Source organism: Desmodus rotundus, chromosome 10 (genome assembly GCF_022682495.2).
Source record: "Desmodus rotundus isolate HL8 chromosome 10, HLdesRot8A.1, whole genome shotgun sequence".
Lineage (NCBI taxonomy): Eukaryota > Metazoa > Chordata > Mammalia > Chiroptera > Phyllostomidae > Desmodus > Desmodus rotundus.
In genome coordinates, this window is record NC_071396.1 from 76698839 (window position 1) to 76720374 (window position 21536).

Sequence of the window (21536 nt, forward strand, 5' to 3'; positions counted from 1 at the left end):
CAGCTGTTTTGCAAATTCTTGTGTTGCAGGGCAAGGGCATGGCCCCAACACTGCTCAGGCCTGGGCAGGGCTGGACCTGAACAGGCCTGGTATTTAGACAGGTGGGTCTGACACCTTGCCTGGGCTGCCCCGGCTTGTCCCCGTTAGTAGGTTGCTATGGCTCTCACACAGAGCCTTGTTTAAACTCTCTTTTTTCTTGCCAGTTAGCCACTAAGTCCTGGGCACTGCTCTCTTTCCTTCCTTCCTTTGTCCATTTTTTGCAGTCCATGTGCTGCTGGCCTCCTACTTTCCCCAAAGCTACACAAACCATCACCCAACCCAGGGTTGCATTCACATCCCCGTCCCCTGCCAGCTTTCCCCCTGGGCGGCTCTCATTCTTGCAGCTCAGGGTGTGGTCTTTGGACCAGCTGCACTGGCCTCCCCTGGGAGCTTGTTGGGCGTGCAAAGTCTGGGCCCCAACCCGAACCTATTGACAATCAGAACCTGCACTTTTAAGTCTCCCCACCTGGACTGCTTGTACATTAAGATTCAAGAAGTGCTGCTCAAACCATCTGTAACTGTGCTAATCTGTCACAGACCAGAACCTTTGCAAAGTACAATAAAAATAAAATCTTAGAAAAGTGAAATGAAAAATAAAGGATAAAGGCATATGAAACACAAGCCTCATGAAAAAAGTTAGATTCACTAAACTTATTCTCTCAAATTGTTACAACGGTTTCTGCACACTTACCCCATGTCAGTCCTTGTTTCATCACAGATGAGCAGCAAACCGTCCGCAGGTCACACTGAGTAGCGCTGCTCTGGAGGGTGCACTGTAACTTCTCTTATCAATGCAAACTTATCGATGCCCATTGCGCCCCATCCTGAAAAGTCTGCCTCTTCTTTCTGGGACTTCAAGTCTCTTCCCTGGCTCAGCTCTAGTTATACAGGCCAAGTTCTGTTTGTTACTTATTTAAGAGTATAGCCCCAAGCCTCCTTGTGGCCCAAACAGTCTCCCTCCCTCTCTTCATCCACTCTCTGCCCTGTTACTGCCCACAGCAGCTGACCTTTCGAGGGCAGGGCCCAGAGACTCCACCCACCCCTGCCCCTGGGCTTAGGTCGGAGCTTGGCACCTACAGGTGCTCAGCTCAGAGGGAGGGAGGAAAGCAAGACGGGGGCATCTCTTCCCCCTGTGGAGTTCAGTATCTCTGTTCTATCAAGGGTCTTGGTTCCTGGCAGCTACATTGCTCTAACAACTCCAGCTCGGGCTGACTCCAGTATTTGTTCCCTCTCCTGGCCCTTCAGGTGGGGAAGACTCTCAGGTGTTCTTAGCTCTGAGGTGCTTCTCCATCACGAGAAGGCTTCCCTAACCCCTGGCCACTCCTTTGTAAATAGCTGCTACAGCAAAGTCTCCTCAACCATTGTGTTCTAGTAAGTCATCTGTCTCCAGCTGGGGCTCTGAGTGACAGCCAGCACTCCGGCTTGCAAAGGATGCTTTCCAACTGATCGAGATTTACCAAAATCCCCCCACTTGTCATCTGGGAAAGAATAAAAAGAAATATTGAAGAGGTGACTAAGTGGAAAATTTTAAAAAGTATGTATACTATGAGCATACATGTGCGCATGTGTGTGTGAGAGAGAGAGAAGGAACCAAATGAATTATAATTATGAAATAAAAAACAGCATTCTGTTCCTTTCTATGTCCCCAATACCTAGGAGAATGCCTGGTATATAAAAATAATTCAGTAAATGCATGTTTCATGTATGAATGAATGAGGATACCGAGAGTTACTTAACTATATCTGCCCAATTTACATATATCCCTTACATACCAAAAGCCATACATATGCAATAGATAGTAAGGTATTTATCACTTGAAACATAATGAAAAAATTGGACTTTTGGTTATATATATTTAGAGTATGAATTTAAACATTTAGAAAAATAGATGGTAGGAAGAAGGTATATTGTTCCTTCTTTGTGGTAGATAAGCTGATAAGTCTTAGAAAATTCTTCAAGGTCTGCTTCACAAGATGGAATAAGATAAATGATATCTTACTTCACAAGGTGAATAATTTAGAATAAAAAACGTAAGGGTTATTAAGGCAGCTGTAATGTGAATTTAATGCTAACATACTTACCATTCTAGAAACTGTTGTAAGTACCGTTCAAGTGTTAACTCATTGAACCTTCACCACAACCTTACAAGGTGGGTTCCATTTCACAGGAGAGGAACCTGAAGCTCAGAGGTGCTACAGAGCCTCCCAGGATTATATAACCTCCGACTCAGGGTCACAGGCAAGCGAGGGGTGGGCGGGGCCTCTGCACCAGGCAGTGTTGCTGCAGGGCAGGCCGTGGCTGCTGTGCCGGGATAGGGCTCACGCTGCTCCCATCCTGCCTCAGCTTGGGCTCAATAAAACTCCTGTGGCCCACGTGGGTGTAACGGCCGCCCTGTCTCAGGATATTGGCCATCACCTTCCCCAGTGTCCCCTCGAAGGGCCATGCTTGTGCTTCTTTGGGGCATTAACAAGCAAAACGACACTGGGGTCATGTCTCCGGCTTTATCCTGGCTGCTGGAAGCGGTTTTAGGGCTCCGCCACGCAGGTGTGCAGAGCGCGCAGCCTGCAGGCGGTACACGCTGTGTGCGGACTTCACCGTGGGCTCAGTTTCATCCCCACTGATAATTTTCCTTCTACACCTTTTGTTTGTCTGCCTTTGACTTTTCGTTATTCCATATTGGTGGGTTTTTTTACATCCTTTGGGATTTAGGGCTGTAAATACCTTCCCACCTCAAAGGGGATGTGGATGAATCCGTGCAATGTATTGGTGGAGCAGTAAAATATAACCGGTTTCTGTTCCAGTCATACGATATGTTTGGTTGCTACTCAGAACAAACTGTCAAGACTCATTTTGCCTTACTTTATGGTTATCCTAAGTTGGGAAGATTTGTATATTCATATAAAATATTTCTCATTTTATAGCATTAAATGACATTTCTGAGTCATTTTGAGAAGTACAGTGTGATTCTGTAGAAAACAAGCCTTTGAAAGCTCTCTGTGGCTTCGTTTTTAATTTTTCTTTGTTCTGAGTGGGTTGTCACCCAGAAGCTCTTAACAACATCAAGTGCAATGGCCAAGCATTAAAGCCATTTGAAGAGCACACTGGGTTATAATTTTTCTTTTACAATACTCAGCCGTCCCTTTTTAAAATTGATTTGATACATTTCTGCCTCCCAGAGCAAATGTATCTTTTTAATTATAAGGGCTCATTAGTTATTATACCATTTCATTCCCAGATATTTTTTCTCTTGCTCCTAAGTGTTTCCAGTGGCAGCAGGATTATAGCATGTGGGTTGGTAGCTGAGAGGGGGTGTGTTTCTAAGCGTATGGGGATTCACCCTAAGCATTCTTGTCGTGACTCATAACGTCTCCTCCGGGCACTCTTTCAGGACCCCTTCCCACCCACACCGGCCCCTTCCTAGCCGTGATTTGTGCTCTCGTTAAGAGATACTGCATATTTGGAGAACAACTGGGGCTTAATAAAGGATGCTCTAGGCTGAAATTTCTTGCCCTGTGTATTATCCTATAGAAGACAGATGTGTACACGTAGACTGTAATTTGGCTACCTGAAGATGCTTATTTTGTTCCCCCAGCCTGGTCTGTAATTATGATATGGAGAAAACGTTTACTCCATTTCAGGAAAATCTCTCCACAGAGATGGTCTGGCAGCTGTTGGCACAGTGTAATTTCAGGATGTAGAGCAGGCTGTTCAAAAGCCCCTGGAATTTCTTTAGCTGAGGCTAAAGTTTGAAAGGGCTAATGTTCTTGGGAGAGGTAATTCATTGACTTAAAATTCACTAGAGACCAAGTTTCCGGAGGAGACAGAGCAGCGCTGACAATGCACCCACTAATGGGAAAAAACATATATATCATGGGCCGGGCCAGTGCTTCTCAAACTTTTACATACATTTGGATTATCTATTCAAATGACTTTGACTCAGAAGGTGGCAGGTGTGCCTGTAGATTCTGCATTTCTAAGATGCTCCCCAGTGATGCCACAACTGCTGGCCTCTGGGCCACACTCTGGCAGGACCCCCTGCTCACCAGCAGGCCTCACTGAAGGGTGAACAGCAAGGCAAAGGCTGAGCCAGAAGCAGGACAGGCAGTGATGAAGAAGCGAGAACCCTGATACAAGAGGATGAGGTCCCAGACGAGCCGACAGAACCTCTCTACTGGCCTTGTGAGTGATAACGGACACTGTGCTAGGAACACACAGGCTGGAGATGGGGCCAAATGTCCTCACAGCCAGGTAACTCTTTATATTTCCTGTTTCTGGTTTTCTTGAGCATGGCATGCATGGGGTCTGAAAATCAGGCTGCACAGTAACTTCTGGCCCTGGCAGAACCACCCATGGAGTGAAGACTCTTTGAGGAAAGGACCAGACTTCCCCACTTCAGCCCTCTCTGGCCCTGTGTCTGTCCCCGACAGCAGGGTCGCTGATGGCATCAGAGCTCAGGCTTCGGAATCAGATGCGGGCTGGGGTTCTTGCTTTGTTACCTACTTGCTGTGTGACTATAGACGTGTTCTGCTTCCTCTCCAAACTTCTGTTTTGCATCTATGAAGTAGAGATAATATATTACCAATATACAGGGGTTATTGTAAAGGCTACAAAAACATGTAAGCATTAGTACCCGTCACACACTAAATCCTCAAAAAATGCTAGTTTTCCTTTTCCTCATCCTTCTCCTCACTATTATTTTATAATAATCCTACTTGATAATATCTTACCGGTGCCACCTTTTTCTCCTCCTACCTGCCACTGTAACCACATGCCCAGTTTTCCTATTGCTTGGCCCTGCGTTTTCTCTGGCTCAGGACCCTAGGCCCAGCAGATGGAGCCCCAGGTCCTCGGACTAAGCTGCGGCCCAGGTCACAGAGCAACCCTGGGTTTCCAGCCCAGTGAGCAGCACTTGGCTGCTCTTGAGCTGTCTTGATGCTCAAGGCCCCTGCACCACACCCTAGCGGCGGGGTCCTCTCCACCCTTCTTTTCTGTGACAAGACCTCTCCCTGTCTCCTGGGATTTCACATTCTTTGTGGGAGTCAGATGCACCAGTAAAGGATTAGCGTACACCCTGATAAGTGTAACCACCATGGAGGGAGGCATTTCTCTTCTTTGGGGTGCTTTCAGGACATTTCACAAGGAAGTGGCCTTTCCATTAGTATTTCAAAGACAAAAAGACCAATTGCCCCTGTTTGCCCCTGTTTGCGGGATTTTCAATAGTACAACCAGGAGAGTGCAGGCAAATGGGAATGGTTGGTGACCCCTTGCAGTCTATCACAGCGATTTTCAACCGGTGTGCCACAAAAAGTTTTAAAACGTGCAATACCTGACTATTTAATGAGGGAAACTGACCTCTTTTCCCTTAGATGGAAAAATAAAAAAATGACAACAGCCAACACAACAACAGCTGTCCAGTGTAAATGAATCAAATAATGCCTTTTTTCTTTTTTGTCACATCAGCAAAGAATATATTTTTTGGTGTGCTGCAGAATTTTGGTAATTAGTTTATGTATACCATGGGACAAAAAAGGTTGTAAATTACTGGTCTATCATTTGTCTATATCTTAGAATACTGGTGTTTTGGTTGTCTGTTTGATTTTACTAGTTATCTGAAAGCTTATAGTTTGTGACTGGGACCCTGATATCAAATTCTAGAACATAGAGTAGCTTCCCGCCTGGAGCAGAGCTGACCCTCAGAGTCTCCACCTTTTGTTCTGCTCCTTAGTGTTGGGGCCTCTCTCGATGACCTGCTTCCCCTGGGTGAGACTGTCTCTAGGTCAGTGTTTCTCAAAGTTAGTCTTTTAATTGCTGAGCTCAGAAGGGAGACCCATGCTTGGAGCTTAATGCCATCTTAGAATTCTTAATAATTTTACATTTGAATTTGTGTTTCATGAGTCAAGTCCAATGGGACAATGGAGCGTATTCCCTTTTCCATACAGGTTCTCAGCCACCTGCTTTCCCCGAGTTCGATCCCTCCTCTACCCTGCTGCCCTGTTCCCTTGGCGGGGGTCTGGGAGCAGGTGCAGGGAGGGTTGGCTGCATGCACACCTTGCAGAGAAGGGGCACGGCAGCTTCACCCTGTCCCAAGGTAGAAGAGTGGTGGGTGACTTGACAGGGATGAGCCTGCATCCAGGCACCAAGCACATCCCAGTGCAGAGGTTTAGGTCCTTCAGGAGTCACCTGTCTTTCTGGGTTAAGGCAATGGGCCTATGGCAAGGGGAGATAGACCTCCTTGTTCCTGGCCAGGGCATGGCATGCCATGCTATGTCAATCCATCAGCTTTTGGGAGGGAATCCTGGCATATACACAACCAGTAGCAGGCTGGGGTCCCCTGGTACCAGTGAGGGTCTTTCTTTACCCTCCCAAAGGGCTAGAATCCCCTTGCCTATAGGAGTACAACATTAAATAGCAAACAAAAAATACCATGATAAGTCAAGAGAGGAACTGGAATAAAGGGAAAAATATATTTTAGATTTAAAGGCACTTTTTTCCTGCCTTTATACGAGGGCCCCTGTATCTTCATTTTGCTCTAAGTTCTGCACAACCTGCACATTTTAGCTGGCCCTGGTTCCAGGCCTTACTGCAGACCTATGGACTGAGAGTTTTCTGAACCACATCCTGAGCTGAACTTCCTGAATTGTATCTCAGCATGTTAGCATGCTCCCCAGTGCGCCTAATGCACACTTAAGTTTGTGAGCACTGCACTGTCATTTTGCCCCCTAGCTTAGCCCAGAGTCCAGAATTGAGCCTGTCTTCTCTCAGCCATGTTCGTCCTCTATGGACAGTGTGGGCAGCATGGGGGAAAAAATCCAACACCTCAGAAATTTTAACTTCTACCACCATCAGTTTCTGACCTAGCTGGAGAGAGGGGCCAAACTGATATGAAACGGGGCCCTCTAAGCACAGGCGACTGCAGTCCTAGCTCACTCGGGTTTCCTGTCTCTTCGAAGGAAAGCCTGGTGTGGGGCCTGGTTCGGTGCACCACACACCACATTTCCTTCCTGCCTCAGTGACGGTCCAGAGAGCAGGCTCCACTGGTTTGTGTCGCTTTGTGAGGAGGACACGGAGCAGAGCCTCCGCTCTGTGGGCTTGTAGTGTGGATGAGATACAAACACATGTATTGTTCGAAAGCACTGCTTTTTAGGTGTTGATTGCTATTGTAAAGCAACCAGCCTGTCACTATTGACTCAGGCTTTGTTTTAATGTGTGGGACTCTCTGAGTGTCCTCAGGTCCTTAGTTGCAGGGCAAAAAGGCAGGTGCACAGAGCTTCCCTCACTGGTTCTCTGAAATGGAGGAAAGTAAAACAAGGATTTCCTTTTAAGGCTCCCTAAACAGAAACTTAGATTCTGACCCAACTATAATGATGAGATGTAACTCCATGTGGCCATGCGCAGGCCTTTGTGCTCCCGTCTGCACCAGAAGCTTCAAGAAGGGATCAGTCCTGGGCTGGGCTTATGGAAAGGTCTTGCCAGAGGCTACAAGGTCATGGGGATATATGAGGTCTGTCCAGAAAAAGTCCAACCACTGTTAATATAATGAGAATGGTGTGTGTGATATCCATGTAACCTGGCATCCAAGGAGAGTGGACTGGAATGCACATGCATGAACAATGACGACTTCACTGTACTAGTCAGTGGGGGCAGTAGATGCCATTGAGTGAGCATGTGTACTGTGTGGCTGTCGCATTCAAAATGACTGAGCAAGGAGAGCAACAAATCTGCATCAAATTTTGCCTTAAGCTAGAACATTCCTGCATGGAAACCATTCAGATGATTCAGATATGGGCAACTGGTGATTAGCAGCTTCATCACGACGACGTGCCTGCTCATGCATCTTGTGCAGAGATTTTTTACGAAACATCAAATCACCCAGGTGACTCAGTCCCCCTACAGCCCCGACTTGGAACCTAAAACTAAAATCACCTTCTCCTAAAGTTTTTCCTAAAACTAAAATTACCTTTGAAAGGGAAGAGATTTCAGACCATTGATGAGATTCAGGAAAATATGACAGAGCAGCTGATGGCAATTGGGAGAACTGTGTGAGGTCCCAAGGTGCCCACTTTGAAGGGGACTGAGACATCATTGTCCTATGTTCAGTGTTTCTTGTATCTTGTTCAATAAACGTCTCTATTTTCCATGTTATGTGGCTGGATACTTTCTGGACAAACCTCGTAAAGCAGAACCTGGGACCTGAGCAGCCAGCAGGAGCAAGATCAAGCTATCCAAATGATTATTTCCCAACTCAGAAAGTTTTCCCAAATTTGGGGTGATTTATTATTCCCTAAATACCATTAGCTGAATTGCAATTCAAGTGGAAGCAGTCCTTTCTTTCTACAAGTCAGGCAGTTAAGGTACCTTCATCTCTTAGCCAGTAAGAATGAATATAAAACAAAATCTCAATTACTGGCTGCAATTCATTCTGGGGTGCCTGTGCTCACAGGTGTTTGCATTTCAAAGGCTCGTCCTGATCACTTCTCCCTGAACTCCTGCTGCCGGTCTGAGAAGGTGCTCATGGACATTTCCAATGGTTCCTTGGGATTTTTGCCAAGTCAGTTGACCAGAATAAGTGGCAATGCATATTTTGTGATTACTAGAGTCTGACTCTGCATTTAGTTTTGTGTTGATATGTTTCATTAGGAAGTAGATGTTAGAAAATTTTTCTAACATTTTGCCCCTGGCTCATGTTGCACTACCAACTGCTCTGGGGCAGGCACGAATCCCTGCCCTTGTAAGTAACAGAGTCTTACTCAGAGGTGGATTTCAGGGACTGAAGCTCAGAAAAGTTGAATTCTCTCACCCAAGGTCACCTGACTCCTGACGGTTGCTGAGCTGGGCACAAAACCCAGTCCTCCTATTACCCATCAGGCCCACTTCATTCTGCTTCCCAGCTGCCTTCGCTCAGCATGTCCCGCTCTGAGCCTTCACACGCAGGCCTCCTCTGTGCGGTAGCATCACTCTTTTTCCTACATTTGTCTGCTGTGAGGGATGCCAGGTAGGGGTTCTCATGGGAGCCAGAGCATTTAAGTCAGAGTCTTTGGGACACAAGAGGTCATCTCATGTTTAGATCCCAGAGTTCAGCTGGGATTCACGGTTGCATCACAGCAATGGTAACCATGAGTTGTCCTGTTTTAAGCCAAGTAATCCGCAGGGTTTTGGCTGACTACCAGCATCATCCTCATCCAGGCAAAGTGCAGGCCATACCCTGGCCTCCAGCTACGTGTAGCCAAGGTATTCCTGTTGCAGTTCGTGAGTTGGCGGGAGAACCAGGCACATGTACTGTATCACCAAGGCCATGTGCACTCGAGCTATGAATGTTTAATTCTTCCTGTGATGAGAGGTTTAAAGGAAAAGCACAGTGTTCCAGGAAGCGTAAAATACATACAACTAACCAGATTGAAGGCTACGCTGAGACCTACAGGTTGAATAGGGGTTGGCAGGCTCCAGGGGGTTGGAGTCAGGCTTCCATTGGGTCATGTTGCATTGACGTGGATGCAAAATGCAGATTAGTAACCATCTGGAAATGTGGGTCAGAATTTGATGGGGGGAGTCTGGGCCACGGATATATTGGGTTGGCCAAAAAGTCCATTAGTTTTTTTCCATAAAATAAAAGACACATTTTTCAGTTTTACCAATAACTTTATTGATTTGGATGTTTTGAGTATGTCAGCTATCTCCTGCATGGTATAATGTTGATTGTACTCAATTAACATTTCAATTTGATCACTCTCAACTGGTTCACCGACCTTGGAGCATCGATCAGTGAGACATCCCCAGCACAAACTTCACCAACCACTTTGACACGTTTGATCAGTCCCAGCACCTTCTCCACACACTGCACACATCTTTCTTTTTGAGTTTCAGTTGCATTTTTACCTTTGTTGAAATAATAAAGCCTGATATGCCAACAATGTTGCATATTTTCTTCCCTCTTCAATATTAAAATGGCTACACAAAAATTCACCAATTTTGATAAGATTTTTAAAAATGTATGCTGATATGACAGCTGCCACAATACAATCAATTTAACAAAATTGTTTTGATTGAAGTTAAAGACAACTAAGTGTTACTAGAGCCATCTTATGGGAAAAAAACAAATGAGCTTCTTGGCCAACCCAATACATTGGAGTCAGTGGTGGGAAGCAGAGTGTGGAGTGAGGTGAGACAAAGCTGAGCTGAAGAGATGTGAGGGTGAGTGAGAGGTAAGGAGGGAGGAGCCAACACGCCAAACTTCCAGGATGTGCGGCTGTAATGGGGAGAAGGAGCTAGGGTGGAGCTAGAGGAGGGCTTGTCTTTAGGTTGGAAGAGACATTTAAAAGCTGATGGTAAGGATCCAACAGAGGCAGGAGGGGAATGGGATCCGGAGCACAGAGGGAGGCATTGGCTTTTGACAGAAGAGGCTCCTCGTTCCACTGGACCAGAGTGAAGAAGGAGAGGATGTGCAAATGTGTTTGTTAATTTGGGAAGGGAAGGAGAGGCAAGAGAGTTCCCTTTGGTAGCTCTGGCTTTACCAGTGAAAAAGAAAAAGGGTGGGCAGAAGCAAGAAAAGCTGCACAATGAGAACCCCAGCTCCTCTGCAAGGACACAGCCACAGCTGAATGCTGGCTGGTGCTGATGACACAGGCAGCCCTGAGTCTGACTCTGGACTCAGTAACCTCTGCTGCAATCAGCCACTGTCCCCAGAAGCCAGATGCTGCTGCTGTCTTTGTTGCTGCTAAAAAGAATTTTTCAGTGCCCTTGTCTTTTGGTATCATTTGCTCTACATGCAAAATCTGGACAGGAGACATCTGATTTGTGATTTGCGGAGTCCAGGTCATGTGCCTCCACTGCCTTACCTGCTGAAGGTGCCAGAAAAGCTGGCATGTTCAGCTTTTAAAGGTGGAGGTCCATTCTGTTCCCAGCAAGATCCTTAAAGTGGAGATAGCATTCAGATCCTCGGCAGTCTCACCAACTACAGGCAAACACCTCCCCCTCTCCAGCCTCACTCTGCACAGCACAGGTCCCTCATATCAGTCAGAGCCAAGCCCCCGGAGAGCAGCCTCCTCACCCAGAACTGGCTGTGCTCTTTCTCAGGGTCCAGGTGACCCCTCTGAAACACACGGTCTGTCTCCTTGTTGGTCTTGTTATTGTGACAACCAATAACACCCACCAGAGGGTGGTACCACCCCCTTCGAGAACTAGCATGCTGAGGGATTTAGTTCAGAAAGTAAAAGACAGCTTTTGATCAAAGAGCAAATTCTAAGAAGAATAATCTGTGACCCAACTGATTTGAAATGACACTTCAGCTTAAAGCTCATTCCCCTCTCCCCCCAAAATATATGCTGGCTAATAAAAAATATGCTGAGTCAATTTTTTTTTTTTAATTTATTTATTGTTATTTAATTACAGTTGTATGCCTTTTCCCCCATCCCTTCACCCCACCCCAGGTGAACCCACTTCCCTCCCCCCTCTCCACCCTCCCCCTTGGATTTGTTCATGTGTCCTTTATAGTAGTTCCTGTAATCCCCTCTACCCACTGTCCCCGCCCCCACCCCCCACCCCCGCCCTTGCTATTGTTACATTGTTCTTAACTTCAATGTCTCTGGTTATATTTTGTTTGCTTTTTCCTTCTATTGCTTATGTTCCAGTTAAAGGTGAGATCATATGGTATTTGTCCCTCACTTCCTGGCTTATTTCACTTAGCATAATGCTCTCCAGTTTCATCCATGCTGTTGCAAAGGGTATAAGCTCCTTCTTTCTCTCTGCTGCGTAGAATTCCATTGTGTAAATATACCATAGTTTTTGGATCCACTCGTTTGCTGATGGGCACTTCGGTTGCTTCCAGTATTTGGCTATTGTAAATTGTGCTGCTTCATTATGCCCACAGCCGAGAGGATAATTTTAGCCTCCAGTAGACTCTGATGTACCATCCTTGGTAAAACTCATGGATGCTGAAGTTAAGGAAGATGTAACAGAGGGAGAAAGGAACACATATGACAAGCAAAAGTAGGACAGGACCATTATGAGTGCAGGTCAGAAATGATAATAATCTTTAGGTAGAAAGGGGAAGAGACTGGAACATTATAGAAGATATGAAATGATTTATGAAAAATGATGATAACATCATTTGGGAGCTGATTTAGAACAAATCATCATTGAGAAATATTTCATTGAAGCCTACCAGGGTGTAAGTCACCCATAGAAATCAATTTATGTTTAGTGATTACTGAGTCTAGAAAAACATAGCGAAGGAGGACTCAGATAGCTTGGTTGCTGGTTATTAAAGCTGAGTTACTTAAATCTCTTTGCCTTGGAAGAACATGACTATATCATTGCCATTGTCCTGTATGGTTTGTCAGCGAATTCTTAGGCTACTTATTAGTTCAGTGGGTGAACCAAGTGTTATACCTAATATTCTTATAAATTTGCAAAAAAGTGTGAATGTGAAAAACTGAATTTTACAAGGAGAATCAGGCTCTAGACCAAAAAAAAAAAAAAAAAATTTCCCTGACAGTGAGAGTAACTACAGAGAGTAAGATAAAGTATAAGACTTGATATAAAATAGAGCTCAGAGTTCTTGAATCCCAGTGGGCTTCAGCTTATTTTAAATCACCACCAAATCTATTTGTAAGATGTTAGTCCTGGGTAAAATGCTTCCTTGAATAATGCATTTCAGTCTGAAGTTCTGCACTTTCGGGTCCACCTTAAGGAGTAATGACTCACATCCACAGGTCGTGGAAATCATGCTAAGTGACATCAATCAGTTTTTTCTCCCAGGTTAGGAATTTATCAGTGACAAAATATAGGTGCATATGTTTTCCCTTTCCCCCTCTTTTGATTATTTTTATTGAAATTTTCCACTAAAAAATAGTGGCTTGTCATTTTCCAAGTTGTCCGAGTGATCCAAATCTTTAGAGTCAATTTCGGTTTAGGGATTTTATTTCTCAGGATATTGTGGTTATTTTCAATAAGGAAGCGAGAGATGAGAGACTCTAATTCTCTCCCTCCCAGGTTCTTCCCTAAACCTCTGACTCCTGCTGACCTGAACCCTAATGCCCTTTTTAAAAACCCTACGGGAATGTGGTGTTGGTATTGAAACCCTGGGTGGGCTGTCATGTGGAGTAAATAGTGGGAATCTGTGCTACTCCAAAGGCTGGAGGAGGGCCTATGAGACCAAACACTGAGGGAACATGTCGTGGCCTGGTCTTGTCAGGAGCGCAGTGGGTTTCTTCTGAAAAAGAGAGTCTGGAGTAAAGTTTCTTACCCTGGGTGAAAGAAAGGTTGGCCCAGGGTAGGAAATAGATATGACAAGCAGAAGTAGGACGGGACCATTATGAGTGCAGGTCAGAAATGATAATAATCTTTAGGCAGAAAGATATTGGCCAAGAGGAGGAGACTAGAACATTATAGAAGGTATAATGTATGTTTCCTGTAAGTTTCTGGGGTGATCTACCTTTTCTCCTTGCAGGTGACCAGGTGTTTCTAGGAAACAGTAAGAGGAACTGAGGGACGAAGTGACTTTCCTCCCCACACAGGCTTTTTGATGGGGCTGGGGCCGGGTTTTCTAGTAAATGGTGATAAACCCACAAGAAAGAAGTGCCCTCACCGGCTTATTGGCAGATGTGCTCCTTGGACCAGGATTAACAGGGTCCTTTTTCAGCTGAGTGTATTTTCATCACTGGCCTTGACTGTTTTATGAGGATCGTACTTCATTTTGTGAAATGTTTTCAAACAAGGTTACTAAAATGGAGTTTAATTTCACTCAATCTGCATCTTTCCTTCTCAATTAAAGCATTCAAGAAATTAGCTCATTAGATAAATGTTTCAAGTGGACATCAGCCACAAAAGAAATTTAATGTTTGGTCCCTTATTTTGGGACTTATTTTTCATAATTTGTATTTATATTTTTACATGGATAGTGGGAAAGGTTTATAATTTAGTTAATAAAAATAAATGTTTCAAAGTGTCTCTCCGTGGATTCCTTATTAATGACAAAATTTAAAAGGTGACTTTATAATGGGGAAATCTGGCGGACATCTTCTTAGACAAGCGATCAGACATAGCATCACTGATAAGAGGACAACCTGGCATCATGTGCCCCTGGCATGATGGCATGAGAAGGACATGTCACACAGGTAGTAATCCTGCCAAAATGCTCACCCTGAACCAGATCACGAGAAGATAATCAGACAAATTCAGGTTGCAGAACATGCTGTGATAGGAAAGACCTGGACTCATTCAAATGTCAATGTCAGGTAAGACAAAACCACGGACGGACTACTCTTGATTCAAATAGACAAGGGAGGCTTCAGAAGTAAGTGCTGTCTATAATCCTTGGCTGGATCCTGAACTGGAAGGGTACAACAGGTGTTATTAGGAGAATCAGGAAAATTTGAATCTGGACAGTGAGTTAGATAAGATTTTTGTATTGATGGTAAAATTGATCAAGTGTCAAAATGTTGAGTTTATGAAAGAGAAATGTCTATATTCTTGGAAGATACACGCTGCCATGTGATGTCTGGAACTTACTTTCAGCGACTCTCTTAAACGTGGGCTCATGTGTGTATGTGTAGATGTTATTTCTCTGAAAATACACAACCCTGCCATTGCTTTTATGCTTCTAGTGACTCCATCATCTCATGATTTCCAGCTTCATAAAGGGCCTTTGTTTATATCAGTGACTCTCAAGTGTGGGTCATGTGTGCTTTGAAATATTATGAATGATCAAAGAGCAAACAGAAGTAACTGATAACAGGAGTTTAGCAGAAGGAGCCATTTAAAAAGCATATGATTTAAAATTATCAAGCAGAGGAGAATAAACCCATAACTGCTGGTTTAACATGCATGAGCCCACTGTAAGCCCACTTTGGACAGCACTCATGCTGACTCGCAGTGACATTTTGAATTTGCAAGTCTCAGAGATGCCCTGTGGAGCTGGAGCACTTGGCAAGAACTGGCTGCAAGTCACACAGCAGTGGAGATGACCCAGAACACTGAGTGTCAGCGCCAGTGGGCTCAGAAAAAAATGAAATGCAGCCTACCAGTAGTCAGGGCACATAAACAGGTTCCTAAGACAAAAATGGTGGGGACTTTTTTTTCATTTTATTTTATTTATTTTTATCCTTACCCAAAGACATGCTCATTGAGAGAGAGAGGAAGAGAGGGAGAGGAACATCGATGTGACAGAGAAACACTGATCAGTTGCCTGTCTTAACACACTCTGACCAGGGACCAAACCTGCAACCTAGGCATGTGCCCTGACTGGGAATCGAACCCATGACCCTTTGGTTTACAGGATGATGCTCCAATCAACTGAGCCACACCGGCCAGTGGGGGAGGGAAACATTTTGAAGTGGAATGCCCTCTCTGATAGGTGCTGGGAGATGAGTTGGTGGAACCAAAGGGCTTATTAAATTAGGCCCGGGTGGCAGGCTCATCTAAAAAGTGGACTGGCCCCCATGGTGTCTCCATCTGCTGCTCAATTCGGAATTTTTGCTGTACTGCATCAGAGGAATCACACATTATCTCAGCACATGATGAAGCGAAACAGAGAGTGGTCTTCTGAGCTATTGGGGCTATTTTATTTATTTGGATTTTCAATAGCAGAAAGTGCAACTCTGGAAAACCATCGCATTCAATAACACTCAAGATGTGTTATTCATAACATAGCTTCCCACCTCCAGGGTCCCTATAATGGAAACTTTGAATATTTAGAAATAACGATGTTTGGAGCTTTCTGACAATTCATTTCCCCTAAGGTGAGAGAGGTCACATATTAAGTACCTATTAGGTCTGTGGCACAGCTCATGGTCAGTGAGTAGGATACACATAGTTTCAGGATTTTTACACCTGCAAGATGTGGGCACGTTACTTAACCTCTCTAAGTCACACTTTCCTCATCCTCATTATTGTGAGGCCTAAAGGCAAGAATGTGTGAGAGGTGCTTATCATAGCACCCAGAGCATAGTAATGATTAAATCATAATTATTAAATAAACAGGTTTGGGGTGGGGGGAGGGTACTTGACTGCTGCTTGACATCAGAACTCTCTGAATGTACAGACTTCAAAATGCTGTGTTAGCTAGTTGAAGTTCAAAGGTATAATGATTCAGATGTAACAAAGGTTAATGCGTAGATTTGAAAAGTGATAATTTTGGTTTTGGACATGGTCGGCTTGAGAAACTGAGCCCAGGCAGAGATGCCCAATAGACAGGAAGGAATGGGATCTGGATCCTGGGAGAGGTGTATGTGCTGACTTAGGAATCAGCATCACATAGAGACAGTCAAGGTCATAGACAGACGAGGTGACTTTAATAATTGTATCTCCTTTGCTTTATCAGCTTTTCCATGTGGCCTATATTTTAATCAAGTTTGCAAATTCTCCTCGTCCTGATCTTTGGGTCTTGGAAAGATCTCTAGACTTTGGGAGCACCTACTCACCTTGGCAGTATTTTGCTCGTAAGTAATCTTGCCTACTGTGTTATAAGGGATTTTCATTATTTGCAACAGAATAAGACTTTGGATTTAACTAGGAAATTTGTCTCTCCATGTGACTAGTTAGGGATTGGTCCGTTCTAACTTTCTGGGTTCCCCTTAGAGCAGCCCTATCTCTCAAACATGTGTGCATTAACTGCAAGTCTACACATGCAGACCTGAGGTTGAAATGCCCCTGTGTTAACAGTTCTTGCCATGATTTGGGGAGAAACAGTGCGCCTGTAACTGAGCCATTGCTGCAGTCCTTCCCTTTATGCAGAATTAGGATCCAGCTTCCACTCATGGATCCTGCATTTCATATAACTTACCTTGACCCTGTCATCTTCACTAATGATGGATGGCAGTGTGAGGAACCCTGTGACGGCGTGAGGTGCACAGGAATTCGGCTTACAAGGGCACTGGGTTTTCCATGAATGCCCCTTGGAAGGTAAAGTTGCTTAATCAGTGAGGATGTAGAACCACATCTCCAAACATTGTTTTTGAAAGTCAAGTGGCTTGAAATGGCTTGGTATTTTCTTTCACGATCTAAAAACTTCATTCTAAGCTTTTATCTGAAAATCTTCAATGCTTCTCTGTTCTTTCCCTATTCATGTATTTTCTTAAGGAAACATAAGCTTTCTTAAGAGATTTACATCAATGTGATAACATTTTATTTGATAACATTAAATGCTTCCTTTCTAGATTCTAAAAGAGACTGTTGGGAACAATTTGGGCAGGCGGCAAATGCAGCTGTCACCCGAGATGATGATGTGCTTTGCACTACCGAATTTTCCCGGATTATACCTTTGGAAAATGGGGAGGTAGGTGAATTTGGGAAGCCATGAGAGACGAGACTCAGGAATGAACATGGGTATCAAATTTTTCATAATTGTGGAGCTCGCATTTTCAAGGAGATCTGACGTAGGTCACAATGGAGACCAGTACTTGGGACGAAAAGAATCATATTGAATACTCCCAGAATGAGTTGGATTGCAAATTCTTTTTTTTTTTTAATTGAGGTATAGTTAACGTTGGAAATCCTATTTGAGGTCTCTAATTCTCTGGAAGTCAGGATTCCAGATTCAAGGCCCATAGATCTTCATCTCTTTTCTGGTGGAGTATTGAGAAAGTGGGTTGCTGGTGATTGACGTGAAGCCCCTCCCACTGCTTCCCAGACACATCATCCCAGGCAGAGTAACGCAATGAAGGGAATGTGGCAGCACTAATCCGTGATCCTTTGGACAGGGTGAGCACCATCTGGGAAAAAATAAAGTGTTGTCCTTTAGGGTTGTATTTTTGCCCCTGTGAAGTCGGTCAGGCTGTTGTTAGAGGCAATGGGAAAAACAGAGGTGGGGAAAATCAGAGAATTCCACGGAAATTATGAGGCCGTAATGAGCATGAAGTGAATTTCAAATAAGCTTTTTCAAAGGGTGTCTGTCTCCCCCTCTTTAGGCAGAAAGATCTTGAGTAGCTCTATCCAGTATCTTGCAGAGAGTGGTGAGTGGTTCATGTCTCGAATGGTTGGGACTTGAACTTCATTACCTCCAGCTTTAAAATAAAACCTTGGTTTTGTATAGCTATTTTATCTCCTTCACTATCAACTTTAAATGCAGAAATTCTTTTTTAAGCATCCTTGAGGTTTTGATTAGCTTAGCCTGTCTCTTTGATGCAGCTTGATGAAAAGTTGTTTCCTTATATCTATGTATTTTAACATTATACTTTCAACATTTCGTAGCATTACAGTCCCTCAACTACACTGATAGAACAAAGGGTTTGAAAAGGAAATGATAACATCTTCTGAGAACCCAGCTTTCAGAACAGACTGCTAGAATTTGAAGAGAAGATGAACTAGCAATGTTTTTAGACGTAAACAAGATCCAACACCACCTACGAACATCAAATGGCTCAAGGAAACCTAGTGCTTTGGGATGTATGAGTTCTTTTTAGTTACTTGCTGCTAAATTTTGATGAAAGGACTTTTTCTCTCTCTTTGTGTTTGTTATTTTAGGTTGTGGTGTCCTTGATAAATGGTCGTCCAGGCGCAAAAAATTTTACTTTCTCTCACACTCTGAGGGATTTCACCAAGGCAACGAACATACGCTTGCGTTTTCTCCGAACCAACACCCTTCTTGGACACCTCATCTCCAAAGCACAGCGAGACCCAACTGTCACTCGGAGGGTGAGTCATGTTTTTAGGTGTCTAGATGGCAGCTTTTTAAACTTTTTTTTTTGCTTATCAAATTAATTGCGTTGAACTCATTCAAGTAATGTTTACAGCAAGTAATAGTGTCAGCATAGGACACATAGGTCAGCATGTTTTTGTCTGAAATACTAGACATAAATTAGAAGTTTGCTTGTTGAGGAAAAATGACTACATTCAAAGAAGATGAAAGGCAAAGGATGACAGCCAGCCTCGTATTAGTCTGATATAATGACAAACAGTCCCCAAGTCTCAGAGGCTCAACAAAATACAGGTTTAGTTTTTGCTCCCGTGACACTCTAATGTGCTCAGCAGGTAGTATTGGCTCCACAAAGTCATTCAGCGAACAAGGCTTTTTAAGTTTAAATGTGCAGCCTGTAGGACCTCCAAGTCTTCCCTGGATCCCCTGAACTGGTCAGAAGATGAGGGAAGAGAGAGAGGGCAGAGGAGACCCACGTGTTCCCAGCCACACAGGTCACTTCTGTGGGCAGGAACTGATTGCATAGCCCCACTGAGATGCAGGAGGCTGGGTAATGGAGTCTAGCCAAAGCAGAGGCGACATAGATATTGGTGAGCACTGGAACTCCCACGGTGCTGGATGTACAGCCTGAACATCTCTCACTTAGTGTCAGGAGAGTAGCCTGTCTCCTGGGCACAGAGGGGACCATCAGAACAAATACCCTGAGCTCCCTCTTCTCCTGCTCTCTGATTTCCTGCTAAGTGCCTCCCATTGACCGAAACCCAATAGAAGGCCAGAGAGCAAGAGACCCTTGTTCAGCCCATGAAGTTCAGCCTCAGGGCAAAGAGCAGGGTGGAGAAAGGTGGAGAATGGACCTGGAAGGGTGAATGGAAGGTGACCTATGCACCTTATAGAGTTTGCCTTCTTATGCAAGTCATGTTAGAGAGCGGGAAAAGGAAGAGAGAAAAGTAAGTTTTGCTACAGTTTTAAGGATTTCCCAAACAGTCCTGTTGTCCTGGGTGTAGGTGGCTTGTCTTCTGTATCTCCTGCACTGTTAGCGCTCTTAGCTGCTGTGTGTGGGAGCTGCCCTGGATCCGAGGATGGAATTTACAAGGAAGGACAGGGCTCTCTGGTCAACTGTGGCCAGACTGTGTTTCCATTTCTCCCAGTGTTTGGTAGCCCTGGTACAAATGTACCTCACCATCGGTTTTTAAAATTTGTCTTTTGGGAGGATGAAAGATTTGTACTCTTATGTATTTATATTTCTTCTCACTTAGGTGAATGCAGTCTTCTCTATTAAGTAATTTTTAATGGAGTGCACAACATATAATCTCAAATCCCCAAATCTAAGTTGCTTCTTTGAATGGAGGAACAGCAGTGCTGTGGGGTGAAAGCTGATCTCGTGCTTCTCTTTTGCTGCTGCAGCCCTTAACACATATGCAAAGAGAAACTTCTACGATGACCAGCTCAGAAGCCTCTGAGTGTTAGCGTATCACAGAAAGCCCTTGAATACTGAATTTATCCACATTAACAAGAGAGGTTGTAAATGCCTTCAGACTAAGTAAGATGTTGCCAGGAAGCTTAGACACTTCGATAGTTTTTAAAGAGGAAATCAGAACAGAACCCCAATATTGAGTGAATAGGGCACTTTAAGATGACTAATCTCAGCAGCAATAGCAAAAAGATACAAAACCCTCTTATCCTTGTGAATTCAAAGACTTTCTCACTGGCAGGTATGTTCATGACAGAAAGATTATTCTAAAACCCCCAAATTACTCACCAAACCCCGTGCATCTCCCACCACACCTGAGAAGTCAGGGAGCTGGCACATAGTGCCACCTGTGGTCACTAGCACAGTAGCCCGCAACCCACCAGAGGTGTGCCCTGTCCATGCAATGGCCCACCCATATTTGTGGCCTGGCTTAGGGGCCGAGCCTCAGCTAGATCTGAAGCTTTCTCTGTCTGGCCTTTTGGAGCTTGAACTTCGGTGTTTGGCCTTACTAACCTTGAGCTAGCAAGGCTGCAGCAATTGCTGATGGCCAGCCTCAGAGCGCTGTGTCTGATCACCTTTGTAAGCACTCTTTCCCTTCGCAAAGCCTGCACGTGCATCGTAGGGGCAAAATTTCTTATTCAAAAATTTATTTTTGGTAAATAAATATGTTTAACTTATAAAACCCAGATTTACATTTTAAAAATAAGCTAGGAAGCACTTAATCTCTTTCCAAACGGCTAAAGGGTATAATTCTTTCCCAAGGCCATTTCCCTCCATGCATTTAAAGCATTTGGTTTTTAAAAAGGTACAAATTCAGCATCATGCTATTAAATTTGATTGAGGAATGCATTTATTTTTATAAGACAAATTACATCCAAATGTGGCTCCCTTGGAGTTGAGGTAGGTTCAAGTGTGGCTCAGTGGGTTGGGCGCTGTTCTGTAAACCAAAAGAGGCTGCCGATCTGATTCCCAGGCTGGAGTGCGTGCCTGGATTGCGGGCCGGGTTCCCCGTTGGGGGTGACTGATGTCTCTCTCCCTCTCTTTCTTCCTTCTTACCCCTCTCTCTAAAGATAAATACGTGAAAATCTTAAAAAAAGATAACATAATGAAAGAGAAGCAGGTCCAGTATAGATATTCATTAAAGATTAATAAAACAAAGTTTTTGTTGCTTTTCAGTAAAATGGACACATTGTGTTTTCTGTTGCATAGTATTATTACAGCATAAAGGACATCAGCATTGGTGGGCGGTGTGCTTGCAACGGCCATGCTGAAGTGTGCAATGCAAACAATCTGGAAAAACTGTGAGTACATTGTACAGATTTGTTAGTTTTGTTATGAATAAGTCTAATTGTTTCAGTGAATGTTCGCATCCCATTAAATATCTCTAATTCCCTGCCC

General features: G+C 44.1%; 1 protein-coding gene across 1 annotated transcript in view; it reads left to right on the top strand.

The window, feature by feature from the left end:
- The window catches only part of LAMA3 (laminin subunit alpha 3), a 240097-nt gene that overhangs the window by 44941 nt on the left and 173620 nt on the right, over positions 1-21536 (top strand). Inside the window, exons 3-6 of the mRNA XM_053912463.2 lie at positions 16355-16472; positions 17190-17308; positions 18496-18666; positions 21348-21439. Coding sequence (XP_053768438.1) covers positions 16355-16472; positions 17190-17308; positions 18496-18666; positions 21348-21439 — 500 coding nt within the window. The remainder of the gene's footprint in view (positions 1-16354; positions 16473-17189; positions 17309-18495; positions 18667-21347; positions 21440-21536) is intronic.